At 37.3% G+C, this 14,271-nt stretch overlaps 1 protein-coding gene across 1 annotated transcript in view; it reads right to left on the bottom strand.

The window, feature by feature from the left end:
* Window positions 1–3,979: 3,979 nt before the first annotated feature.
* Window positions 3,980–14,271, bottom strand: part of LOC123526815 (GRB10-interacting GYF protein 2-like) — a 268,736-nt gene continuing 258,444 nt past the window's right edge. Inside the window, 3 exon segments of the mRNA XM_053522603.1 lie at window positions 3,980–7,411; window positions 7,573–7,689; window positions 9,176–9,222. Coding sequence (XP_053378578.1) covers window positions 7,199–7,411; window positions 7,573–7,689; window positions 9,176–9,222 — 377 coding nt within the window. The 3' untranslated portion in view covers window positions 3,980–7,198.

The raw sequence follows: 14,271 nt of genomic DNA, 5'->3' as shown, positions 1-14,271 counted from the left end.
GTTTTAACTTTAGTTAACCGTGATTAAAAGCTGATATAAATTCTGCACTTGACAAAGTGATCTTTTTTCAGACAACATGTAAGCCAGTTTTGAACTTATTCAAGATTTTTTTAGGGAAACAATCTGCCCAATTTTCATTAAGATTCTCCCAAAATTGTGATGTCTAGTGTTTACAGTCAAAATTGTAAGTAATGTGTAACTAATCAAAGATTCTAACACGACCCGCAGCAATTGTTATATAAACATGTAGCGAAATCGCCTATACATGAATCTACGATAAAATATGGTTGGCTGTTACATTTCACTCCCTACGATTGTGACGTAAGAAATTCTATTTCTGCTCCATTACATACGAATTATTTCAGAGCCAAACGTAACAAGAGCTCGTCGAACACGAAATGCCCCCCTTGATGCATTTAGTAATTGCACAAGGAACAGAAATTATATGCACACTGTAAATAAGTATATGTAAACCATGTGACCCACAGGGCGGAGCCATATTTGACCCTTGGGGAATAATTTGAATAATCTTAGTAGAGGATCAATAGATGATGTCATATACAAAATATCAAAGCCCTAGGCCCTGTGGTTTTGGACAAGAGGTTTTTCAAAGTTTTTTCCTATATAAGGCTATATAAACCATGTGACCCTAGGGGTGGGGCCATATTTGACCCCAGGGAAATAATCTGAACAATCTTGGTAGAGGACCACTAGATTTTGCTACATACCAAATATCAAAGCCCTAGGCCCTATGGTTTTGGACAAGAAGATCAGAAACCATTTAACTGTTCCTGGCCAATGTGACCTTGACCTTTGACCTAATAACCTCAAAATCAATAGGGGTCACCTGCTGGTCATGACCAACCTCCCTATCAACTTTCGTGATCCTAGGCCTAAGCGTTCTTGAGTTATCATTCGGAAACTGTTTTACTGTTCAGGGTCACTGTGACCTTGACCTTTAACATACTGACCTCAAAATCAGTAGGGGTCATCTGCTGGTCATGGCCAACCTAACTATCAATTTTCCTGACACTAGGCCCAAGTGTTCTTGAGTTATTGCCTGGAAACCATTTTACTGTTCCTGGTCACTGTGACCTTGACCTTTGACATACTGACCTCAAAATCAATAGGGGTCACCTGCTGGTCATGACCAACCTCCCTATCAATTGTCGTGATCCTAGGCCTAAGCGTTCTTGAGTTATCATCCGGAAACTGTTCTACTGTTCAGGGTCACTGTGACCTTGACCTTTAATATACTGACCTCAAAATCAATAGGGGTCATCTGCTGGTCATGACCAACCTCCCTATCAACTTTCATGATCCTAGGCCCAAGTGTTCTTGAGTTATTATCCGGAAACCGTTTTACTATTCAGGGTCACTGTGACCTTGACCTTTGACATACAGACCTCAAAATCAATAGGGGTCATCTACTGGTGATGACCAACCTCCCTATCAACTTTCATGATCCTAGGCCCAAGCGTTCTTGAGTTATCATCCGGAAACGGATAGGTCTACATTACGACCGACCGACCGACCGACCGACCGACATCTGCAAAACAATATACCCCTCCTTTTTCAAAGGGGGGCATAATTATGATAAAAAGTCATACTGATTTATGTGTAGGACCGATAAATACGTTTTGATGCCTATGAGCGAATTCAATTAGCTCAATTAAGATTCAGCAGTGAGGTCATAAATGTATGACATAAGTATGACGTCATATGAAATTTATGCTTGTACATGTAACTTGTAACACAGGGTCAACATACCTAATTTGATTATTCTGTTCATAAATAATTTGTGAGCTGTTGGATAACTAGTTTATGAATACTTCTCAAAATTCTAATAAAACAAGGAACAAATATCTATACTTTCCACTGGCTATGCATCACTTTCTAACCATGGGGGTAAATTGTAACTGCATATGATGACGCATTACGCTGAAAATGTAGTACTGTAAAATACGAATTATTTGCGTTGTTAGAATCGAAATAATAAATATGTTCCAATAATTTTATCAGTTAATAAAATATGAGCAGTCGTTGGGATGCGAATAATTAAACCACTTGTGCTATGCACTCATGATTTAATTATTACGCATCCAAACTCCTGCCCATATTTTATTAACTGAAAAAATATAGGAACAGATTTATTTTTTCTTAAATCCATTTAACCAAGATTTACACAAAACTGACATAAACAAAATATGCAACACAGAAAAGAACACAGTTTCTATCTGTTTTGTACTTTAAAATATTCCTTAATTTAATTTTTGGCTTCTAATAAAACAAGGCAGACCTTTTAAACTTCCTGCTGAGTTTCAGCACAAAAGTAGACTTAATTTGAAATTTTCATATTGTGAAGTCAATATTTAATCATATTGATGAATACCTGGCTATCAATACTGACTTCACAGTAAATTATAATCTTCAAAAAGAGCCATAAATATGTACAGAATGGCTAGACCATTCACCACAGTTTCACAGTTTAAGAAAGTCAACACCCTGAAGAGTCATCCAAATTACTTGGAAAGGAGGCCTATAGATTTAGAGATATTTCAAAGTAGTGCAGGTATCATCAGGAAAACTAGCTGTATTATTGACTCAATCAAATCTGGTTTTTAAGTTGGAAATCTGATGGCCATGTTTTTGACAAACAAGAACAAGAGCCATGTTAGACATGGCTAATCCCCCCGCCGGGCATATTATAATTGAAGGATGTGGTCCGCATCAGGGGTTTTAAGATGTGGAAGAAAGAATAAGTCAGTAGTGAGGTGGTTTACTGCTAAATTTTATTAATTTTAATGAACAGTATAGCTATGATGTTTTTCTATATGGCTACTGTAAAAAGAAGGAATGGAAAGCTAACAGGGAACAAGAGTGCCAGAATGTCACAATATATGCCCGTCAAAGCAAATTTCTTTACTCTAGCAGCTGTATTTGCAAATGGAATGTTAATTTTGTGGTTGTTTAGTAATCATTGTAAGTCTTTTGTTTTTTAAAGTCCACAAAAAAAACTCCTTACCAGGTAGAGATACCTTATATATAATAAAATTAATAAAATACACCTAAAACTGGAGAGTAACATCTATGTTGTACCACAGAAAAGTGGTCTTGTTTTTTCCCTAGGGTCAATTATAAAAATGTTACAATATAAGTTATTTATAGTAACAACTAAAGGAAGTTAATCTTTAAAAAAAATAATAAAAAAATTGCAAGTCCACAAAAAAATCTTTATCAGGTAGAGATTGGTCAAAATACACCTCAAAATTGGATTTAGCATGCTTGTTGTACTACATAAAAGTGGTCTCAATTTTTCCCTACGACTAGTAATGAAAAAGTTACAATAAAAGCTATTTAAAGTAACAACAAAGGGAAGTAATTCTAAAGAAGAGAACTGCGCATGACACTTCGTCTCATGATGGTGTATAATTGTGCCAAGTTACATCAAAATCCCTCCATGCATGAAGAAGAAATGCTTCGGACAAAGTCATTCTTGTATCTGACCTTTGGCCTCTGTGACCTTGACCTTAGGCCTAGTGACCTGGATCTTGCACATGACACTCCATCTGGTGGTGGTGAACATTTGTGCCAAGTTATATCAAAATCCCTCTATGCATGAAGAAGAAATGCTCCGGACAAGGTTTTTATTCTTGTATCCTTTGACCTCTAAGTGTGACCTTGAACTTAGACCTGGTTCTTGCGCAGGACACTCCGCCTCGTGGTGGTAAACATTTGTGCCAAGATATATCAAAATCCCTCCATGCATGAAGAAGATATGCTCCGGACAAATTTTTTAAAGAAAATATGATAAGGGGAATAACTCAAAAAATAGGCAAGGTAGAGTTATTGTTCTTGCACATTGCACTTCCTCCCAATGTGTTCTATCAGTGTATGAAGTTTGAAGAAAATCCCTTCAGTACTTTTGGCTTTATGCTCTGGACAAAATGTTTTAAGAAAATATGATAAAGGGGAATAACTCAAAAAATAGGCAAGGTAGAGTTATTGTTCTTGTACACTGCACTTCCTCCCAATGTGTTCTATCAGTGTATGAAGTTTGAAGAAAATCCCTCCAGTACTTTTAGAGTTATGCTCCGGACAAATTTTTTTAAGAAAATATGATAAAGGGGAATAACTCAAAAAATAGGCAAGGTAGAGTTATTGTTCTTGCACATTGCACTTCCTCCCAATGTGTTCTATCAGTGTATGAAGTTTGAAGAAAATCCCTCCAGTACTTTTGGAGTTATGCTCCGGACAAAGATCGTTGTGGACAGACGGACGAAGAGCATTTCTAATATCCCCTTCGCCTTTGGCGGGGGGATAAATAATATGAAAAATCTCGGGAGTGTGTCATTCAAGGAACATTTCAGTGAACTTATTTAAAATTTTACAAGCGGTATTAGACAAAATGTTGTTTGTAGAGTCATATATTTTTTAGCATTAGACAGCAATGCTTTCTGATAAATCAGAAACAAGAGGGCCAAGATGGCCCTAGGTCGCTCACCTAAGAAACACTCCATAACAGTGTAAAACATGTTTGACCTAGTGATTTCATGGAAACAAATATTCTGACCAATTTTCATTAAGATTGGACCAAAAAATTGGTCTCTTGCGATAAAACAAGCATTTTCTTAGATATGACCTAGTTTTTGACCCTAGATGACCCATGTTCAAACTCGACCTAGATTTTATCAAGGCAATCATTCTGACCAAAATTCATGAAGATCAACTGAAAAATACAGCCTCTATCATAACCAGAAGTTTTTTCTTTGATTTGACCAAGTGACCTAGTTTTTGACCTCAGATGACCCATATTCAAATTCGACCTAGATTTCATTAAGGCAATCAACCTGATCAAATTTCATAAAAATCAATTGAAAAAAAAACAGTCTCTATCGCATACACAAGATTTTTGTTTAATTTGACCTAGTGACCTAGTTTTTGACCTCAGATAACCCATATTCAAAATCGACCTAGATTTTATCAAGGCAATCACTCTGACCAAATTTAATGAAGATCAATTGAAAAATACATCCTCTATTGCATACACAATGTTTTTCTTCGATTTGACCTAGTGACCTAGTTTTTGACCCCAGATAACCCATTTTCAAACTCGGCCTAGATTTTATCAAGGTAATCATTCTGGCTAAATTTCATGAAGATCAGTTGAAAAATACAGCCTCTATTGCATACACAAGGTTTTTCTTTGATTTGACCTAGTGACCTAGTTTTTGACCCCAGATGACCCATTTTCGAACTTGGTCTAAATTTCATCAAGGTTATCATTCTGACCAAAATTCATGAAGATCAATTGAAAAATACAGCCTCTATCGCATACACAAGGTTTTTACGTGATATGACCTAGTGACCTAGTTTTTGACCCCAGATGACCCATTTTCGAACTCTGCCTAGATTTCATCAAGGTAATCATTCTGACCAAAATTCATGAAGATCAATTGAAAAATACCGCCTCTATCGCATACACAAGGTTTTTCTTTGATTTGACCTAGTTTTTGACCTGAGATGACCCATTTTCGAACTCGGCCTTTATTTCATCAAGGCAATCATTCTGACCAAAATTCATGAAGATCAATTGAAAAATACAGCCTCTATCGCATACACAAGGTTTTTCTTTGATTTGACCTAGTGACCTAGTTTTTGACCCGAGATGACCCATTTTCGAACTCGGCCTAGATTTCATCAAAGTTATCATTCTGACCAACATTCATGAAGATTAAATGAAAAATACAGCCTCTATCGCATACACAAGGTTTTTCTTTGATTTGACCTAGTGACCTAGTTTTTGACCCGAGATGACCCATTTTCGAACTCGGCCTAGATTTCATCAAGGTTATCATTCTGACCAATATTCATGAAGATTAATTGAAAAGTACAGCCTCTATCGCATACACAAGCTAAATGTTGACAGACGACGGACGACAGACGCCGGACATCGAGCGATCAGAAAAACTAGCTAAAAATGAATTTGAATAATCTTAGTGCAGGGTTTCTGTGAACTCAGACCAGAGGTGTAGAAGATGTTGCTTGAAGATTTTTCTACTTACAGCTCTGGCAGCCATTTTTTTTTTAACAAATCTCAATAATATGAACAGTCTTCAGGCCAGCAGTTCCTGACAAGACTCACAAAGTTTCCATAAAAGGCATACAAGGAAAACCAGCTCCACTCCCACAAGTATTCTTTTACATAACACAATGATCAGAAGAAATTTGGTAGCGGCTCAACAAAGAAACATTTCTGTGAAATTATTTGAACTTGAGCCAAGAGTTTCAGAGAATTTTAAAGCTTTTCCTTTCAGGTACTATGGCAACCTGAATCCTGCATGAATTACTACATATAAGAGAATTACCAAAGAAACAGTCATGTGACGTTTGGCTGAAAGTGCTTGTTAGTGTATGGAGATGTTCCATAAAGAGAGTAGGGATAACAGACGGGCAAGGGGCATCCAACAATCCTACAAGCTCACCAGTGAAAAGTTGTTTCAGTTTTCCTTATATATCAAATGTTTAGCTGTCATTTAGTACTGGTATTTCCTACAGTTTCTGCAGGAAAAGAAATCAATCTGATAAAACTGAAAAATCTAAGTTGCACATTTTATAGCATACATTTCTGAGCTAAATCTGCTTGTTAATCAACCTTTAGAACTTTCTCAATTCATTTCAATAATACCATTTTTCCTATGGTGAAAATACAAAGCCTTACCTTACATGGAAGACACCTACTATTTACTAATCCAACATTTGTTAACTATGATCTTATAAGTTTATTCAAAATACTAAAACTATTTATTACTGCACCAGAAAAAAAGAATACTGTTTTTCACTAAACTAGATTCATGAACAATTATTTGTGAATCACATTTTTCATGTCTTTTTTTCTGCTACTGTGACAGGATTCACATGTTTTACATTTCCTGTGTGAGACAGTTATTTCTCCCTGGAGAGCCCAAACATGGGCAGATATTGAACAGTCCCATCTTCTCTATGCACTTACGGGTTCCGAGTATTCATCCCTGTCGTACCTTATTAACATTTGGGCCACATCTCTGATAAAAACATTTGTGTGATAAGAAGAAGCACTCAACCCTACATCAACAAACAATGCAAAGCATGTCAATAATTAACAGAAAAAGAAATATTCTCTCATAAAGGATCCAGTCAATTTTTGCTCTCCTGTATCTCATCTTGGAGTTGTTTCTAAACAGTCAATCTCTCCAACAATGCGGTCTGGAGCAGCATGCACTGTAAATCCGAGAATACTTGCATCTACTTTCATCATTTTGTTCTTTTTCTTCTTATTTGCTTTGCCTTTCTGACCATCCTCGTTGAAAGACTGAGTAGGCTGACGCAATTCCCTTGGTGTTATAGCTGGGGCTGGTCCCCAGATACTATCCTGTAAACACAATTTATTATATTAGCTTATTTATGCAATGTCTTGTGTATAGGTAGAGCAAAGTTGAAATGATTTAATATGCTTGTGAAGTCTATATATAATGGATGTCAAACATCACATATTTTATTTGGTAAATGTCACAAAGACGTTGTACTGGATACCTCTTGGACAGCAGGTTTTGACTTGCTCCTGAACTGGCTCCTTTTCTCCAAAAACGCCCTCGCAAAGTCCTCTGTAACTTTATTCTCCCCCAAGTATGAACGTACATAATCATGCACCTATTGCAAAAAAGAATTATATTACATTATATCATATATGATGAATAATTTGACATACCCTTGTAAACTGGGTAGGATCTCTCTTAACAAGAGGGTCATTATGACCCTGGATCGCTCACCTGAGTAATATGAGCCACATGTTTTAAATGTCAAACTGATGATTTTTAGAAATTTTTTGGAAGATTTTCCGATGTACAATCAAGTAACCCCTGGGGCGGGGCCAATTTTACCCCGGGGGTCATGATTTGAACAAATTTTGTAGAGGTCCACTACGCAATGCTACATGTGAAATATCTCAGCTCTAGGCCTTCTGGTTTATTTTCAGAAAATTTTGAAGATTTTTCTATGTACAATCAAGTAACCCCATGGGGCGGTGTTAATTTGATCCCGGGGGCCATGATTTGAATAAAATTTGTAGAAGTCTATGAGGCAATGCTACGTGTCAAATATCTAAGATCTAGGCCTTCTGGTTTATTTTTAGAAATTTTTTGAAGATTTTCCTATGTAAAATCAAGTGACCCCTGGGGCGGGGTCAATTTTGACCCCGGGGGGTCATGATTTGAACATATTTTGTAGAGGTCCACTAGGCAATGCTACATGTCAAATATCTAAGCTCTAGGCCTTCTGGTTTATTTTAAGAAATTTTTTGAAGATTTTCCTATGTACAATCAAGTGACCCCTGGGGCGGGGTCAATTTTGACCAAGGGGTCATGATTTGAACAAATTTTGTAGAGGTCCACTAGGCAATGCTACATTTGAAATATCTAAGCACTAGGCCTTCTGGTTTATTTTTAGAATTTTTTTGAAGATTTTCCTATGTAAAATAAAGTGACCCCTGGGGCAGGGTCAATTTTGACCCCGGGGGTCATGATTTGAACATATTTTGTAGAGGTCCAATAGGCAATGCTACATGTGAAATATCTAAGCTCTAGGCCTTCTGGTTTATTTAAGAAATTTTTTGAAGATTTTCCTATGTAAAATCAAGTGACCCCTGGGGCGGGGTCAATTTTGACCCTGGGGTCATGATTTGAACAACTTTAGTAGAGGTCCACTAGGCAATGCTACAAGTCAAATATCTAAGCTCTAGGGCTTCTGGTTTTTGAGAAGAAGATTTTTAAAGTTTTTCCTTTCGGTTGCCATGGCAACCAGAGTTCTTCATGGAATTAAATTCTTTGAATAATTTTGAAAGGGGGCCACCCAAGGATCATTCCTGTGAAGTTTGGTGTAATTCTGCCCAGTGGTTTTCAAGAAGAAGATTTTTTTAGAAATTGTTGACGGACGACGCACTACGCACGATGGACGACGGACATCAAGCGGTCACAATAGCTCACCTTGTCACTTCCTGACAGGTGAGCTAAAAAGTGAAACAAGAAAGCAATTTATATTTCAGACAATTACTACAGAGTTCATAGTTTTCTACTGGCTTAATTCTATTGCAAGCATTTATCCTGCAGGATTATTACAATATGAACTATTTACTACCTACCTCATAGGGAGATTCTACTTCTTGTAGAAATGCAATGAATGTTGGAACTGGAAGTAAAGAAAACCATCTGTATTACAAAGTAAATGACAGAAAAATACAACATAATAAAGTTTTCAATGTCTTAACTTGAAACAAATGAATGAAGTATTGTCATGTAATACAGAGTCCCAAATTCACCTACTGAAAGATGACTCATTATCTCCATTAACCTAATTGTCTAATATTTGTCAATGATGTACAGTAAAATCTTTGAAAAGCGAACTTTGTCTGGACAAAGCCTACAGTCCAGTTTTCAGAGGATTCCAGTTTTCAGAGAATTTATTTGAACTGCCAGTAAATGTATTATGTTTTTTTTGTTTGTTTTTAGAATCTGCTTGGTACCTATATACTACAAGAGCTGTCAGTTGACAGCGCGCTCGACTATTCTCAGTGCTTGATGCTATAATATAGGCTATGAGTAAAACTTTAACATTACAATAAGCATATTCTAAGTCGAAAAGGGGTCATAATTCAGTCAAAATGCTTGATAGAGTTGTCTGCTCCTGTTTACAGACTGGGGTCATGATGGTAAACAAGTATGCAAAATATGAAAGCAATATCTCAATGGACTTTGAAAATATTTGGGGTGGTACGCAAACTTTAACATTACAATAAGCATATTCTAAGTTGACAAGGCAGTCTGAAAGACAGCTAAATCCCCCGCCACTGCTATGGATAGTGAAAGGGTAAAACTTTTGATTTTAGCTGTGACCTTGACCTTGAACTGACACGGCTGACTCATGAATTCTGCACAACGTCTTGATGAGGTGATCATTTGACCAAAGTTTCATGAAAATCCTTCAAGGGGTTTAGGAGATACAGAGCTAAAACCTTTGACCGTCAGTTGTGACCTTGACCTTGAGTTGACATGGCTGACTCATGAGTTCTTGATGAGGTGATCATTTGACCAAAGTTTGATGAAAATCCTTCAAGGGGTTAAGGAGATACAGAGTGGACACCAAATGGAAGGCTCAAACCTTCGACCCTTAGTTGTGACCTTGACCTTGAGCTGGCATGGTTGACTCATAATTTCTGCACATCGTCTTGATGAGGTAATCATTTGACCCAGGTTTTATAAAATTCCTTAAAGGGGTTTAGGAGATATAGAGTGGACACGAAATGGAAGGCTCAAACCTTTGACCTTCAGTTGTGACCTTGACCTTGAGCTGACATGGCTGACTCATAAGCTCTGCACATCGCCTTGATGAGGTGATCGTTTGACCCAAGTTTGATGAAAATCCTTCAAGGGGTTTAGGAGATATAGAGCGGACACAAAATGGAAGGTTCAAACCTTTGACCCTAAGTTGTGACCTTGACCTTGAGCCGGCATGACTGAATCATGGGTTCTGCACATCGTGTTGATGAGGTGATCATTTGACCCAAGTTTTATAAAATTCCTTCAAGGGGTTTAAGAGATATAGAGCGGACACAAAATGGAAGGCTCAAACCTTTGACCTTGAGTTGTGACCTTGACCTTGAGCCGGCATGGCTGACTCATGGGTTCTGCATATCGTCTTGATGATGTGATCATTTGACCCAAGTTTTATAAAATTCCTTCAAGGGGTTTAGGAGATATAGAGCGGACACAAAATGGCAGGCTCAAACCTTTGACCTTGAGTTGTGACCTTGACCTTGAACCGACAAGGCTGACTTATGGGTTCTGCACATCGTCTTGATGAGGTGATCATTTGACCCAAGTTTCATGAAAATCCTTCAAGGGGTTTAGGAGATATGGACCGGACACGAATTTGTTACGGACGGAAGGACGGACGGACGGAAGCAGACCATTCCTATAATCCCTCCGCCACGGCGGGGGATTAAAAAGGGGCCATAATTCAGTCAAAATGCTTGATAGAGTTGTCTGCTCCTGTTTACAGACTGGGGTCATGATGGTAAACAAGTATGCAAAATATGAAAGCAATATCTCAATGGACTATGAAAATATTTGGGGTGGTACGCAAACTTTAACATTTGTGTGACGCTCACGCTGACGCCGGGGCAAGTAGGATAGCTCCCCTATTCTTTGAATAGTTGAGCTTAAAACTGAAGAACTAAATGGATCATTTAACATTTAAATCTCTCTCATTTTTGTTTTATACATCACTTAAAATGAAACTTTTATCATGGAAATCCATTAGACTAGCTCCTATAAATCACAGAACATGGAAATCTTTGATAATTCAAAATACTTATCTTTTTCATTTGCCTTAAAAATGTCATTTTGTGAAGAAGGACCTGTACCACTACAGATCCATTTATGATCAGTTAACTTCTCTCTCAGATTAAAACAGTTTTCATTTTTCTTTTTACACCAGGTAACATTTGTGAAGGTTAATTGGTAAACAAACTAGAATGTGTCTGTAGGACACAGGGTGTGCCCCCACTGGTACATTTGTCACAAATAAGGGGCAATAATTCAAATGTTTGCAGTTTTAAGGGGGTAAAGCCTCAACAGACATTTTATACAAGAGCTGTCAGTTGACAGCGCACTCGACTATTCTCAGTTCTTGAGAGTATAATATAAGCTATGAGTAAAACTTTAACATTACAATAAGCATATTCTAAGTCGAAAAGGGGCCATAATTCAGTCAAAATGCTTGATAGACTTGTCTGCTTCTGTTTACAGACTGGGGTCATGATGGTAAACAAGTATGCAAAATATGAAAGCAATATCTCAATGGATTTTGAAAATATTTGGGGTGGTATGCAAACTTTAACATTTGTGTGACGCTTACGCTAATGCTCATGCTAAACGCCGGGGCGAGTAGGATAGTTCCCCTATTCTTCGAACAGTCGAGCTAATAAAGGATTCATTATTCTAGGCCAAATACTACTGAGCTATGAGCATCACAAACAAAAAATTCCACTATTTTGGCTATTTCAACGGCCTTAACTCTGTAATTAGGGCTAAAATCTCAAGAAGAATGACAAGGTTTCATGAATTTAAATCAAATACTTGGCTCGTCATTAGACGAAAATGTGCATTTTTTTACTATTTCAGGGGCCATAACTTTGGAACTAAGGGGTTGAGCCAGAGGAAAGATAAGAGATGCACACCTGTATATTATAATAAAGACTCATGCAAATTTTCATCAATTTATATCATATACTTTTTGAACTAGGCACATCACAAGGTGAAAATGGCCATAACTCTATAAATAGGGGTTGGAGCCAGACGAAAAATAGGAGGTGCACAAGTTCATATCATGATAAAGATTTATGCAAGGTTTCATCAATTTATATCAAACACTTTTTGAGCTAGGCACATTCCAAACGTTTTTTGGATGGACAGACAGACAAGACCAAATGTAAATGCCCCCACTACTCATAGTTGAGGCACAAAATTTGTCTGTTTGAGATAATGTATTGAAAATCAAGGTGACAATACATAATGTTTGACACTTATGTCTGTTATTCAGAGGATAATTATTTTGTGTTCAATAATCCTTCGTGGTCATGAAAAATTGTCCAATTTTCAGAATTTAGCGTTTCCGGTATTCACAGTCCTTTTTTTAACTGAATGTATAAAGAACAGGGTTCCCACTCTTTTCCATGGAAATAATTCAAGGACTTTTCCAGGCCATTTTCACAAAATTCAAGGACTAATAGAGCGCCCCTGGTTCAAAGGTAGAGCGCCCAAACCTGATCCAGACATTGTAGGTTCAAGTCCCGTCAGAAGTGAAATTCTTTCACTGCCTCTAAGATCTTTAATAGGTGCTAGAATTTTAAGAAAATAAGCTAGAGCCATCCCTAAAGGGGATGAATACTTCTGCCTCGCTCGCTGTCACTTGGTTAAAGTAGTACTATTTAAGAGACATAATGGAAAATATCTAGGTCTGAGTTATCTCCCCTTTGCTAGATTATCTTGTAATATGAACATCCTCATGTCATATACTATCAGTCTGTAAAGTTTCAACAAAACTCTTCAAATAGTTTCGAGTTAGGTTCACAAGAATCATGGACAGACATAAATGGACAGATGGACACAGACTCCAATATACCCCCTTTGAACTTCATCGATGGGGGTATAATACATGTAAATTTAATTAAACTAAAAAACAGGGCTCATAAAATAACAAGAGGGCCATGAAGGCCCTGTATCGCTCACCTGACCTATTGACCTAAAGATCATCAAGATTAACATTCTGACCAAGTTTCATTAAGATATGGTCATAAATGTGATCTCTAGAGTGTTAACTAGCTTTTCTTTTGACTTGACCCGGTGACCTAGTTTCTGACCCCACATGACCCAGATTCGATTTTGACCTAAAGATTATCAAGGTTAACATTCTGACCAAGTTTCATGAAGACATAGTCATAAATGTGGCCTCTGGAGTGTTAACAAGCTTTTCCTTTGATTTGACCTGGTGTCCTAGTTTTTGACCGCATCTGACCCAGATTTAAACTTGACCTAAAGATCATCAACATTAACATTCTGACCAAGTTTCATTAAGATACGGTCATGAATGTGGCTTATACAGTGTTAACTAGCTTTTCCTTTGATTTGACCTGGTGACCTAGTTTTCGGCCCAGTCTGACCCAGATTTAAACTTCACCTAAAGAGGATCAAGATTAACATTCTGACCAAGTTTCATTAAGATATGGTCATAAATGTGGCCTCTAAAGTGCTAACTAACTTTTCCTTTGATTGGACCCGGTGACCTAGTTTTTGACCCCACATGACCCAGATTCCAATTTGGCCTAAAGATTATCAAGATTAACATTCTGACTAAGTTTCATGAAAATAAAGTCATAAATGTGGCCTCTAGAGTGTTAACAAGCTTTTCCTTTGATTTGACCAAGTGACCTAGTTTTTGACCCCACCTGACCCAGATTTGAACTTGACCTAAAGATCATAAAGATTAACATTCTGACCAAGTTTCATTAAGATATGATCATAAATGTGACCTCTAGAGTGTTAACTAGCTTTTCTTTTGATTTGACCTGGTGACCTAGTTTTTGACCCTACATGACCCAGATTCAAACTGGACCTAAAGATCATCAAGATTAACATTCTGACCAGGGCTCCGGAAATTTTGATAACTCAATCGGTCCGA

Source organism: Mercenaria mercenaria, chromosome 14 (assembly GCF_021730395.1).
Source record: "Mercenaria mercenaria strain notata chromosome 14, MADL_Memer_1, whole genome shotgun sequence".
Classification (NCBI taxonomy): Eukaryota; Metazoa; Mollusca; class Bivalvia; order Venerida; family Veneridae; genus Mercenaria; species Mercenaria mercenaria.
The sequence above is the reverse complement of the archived record's forward strand: the minus strand, read 5'-3'. Positions and strand labels throughout refer to the sequence as shown.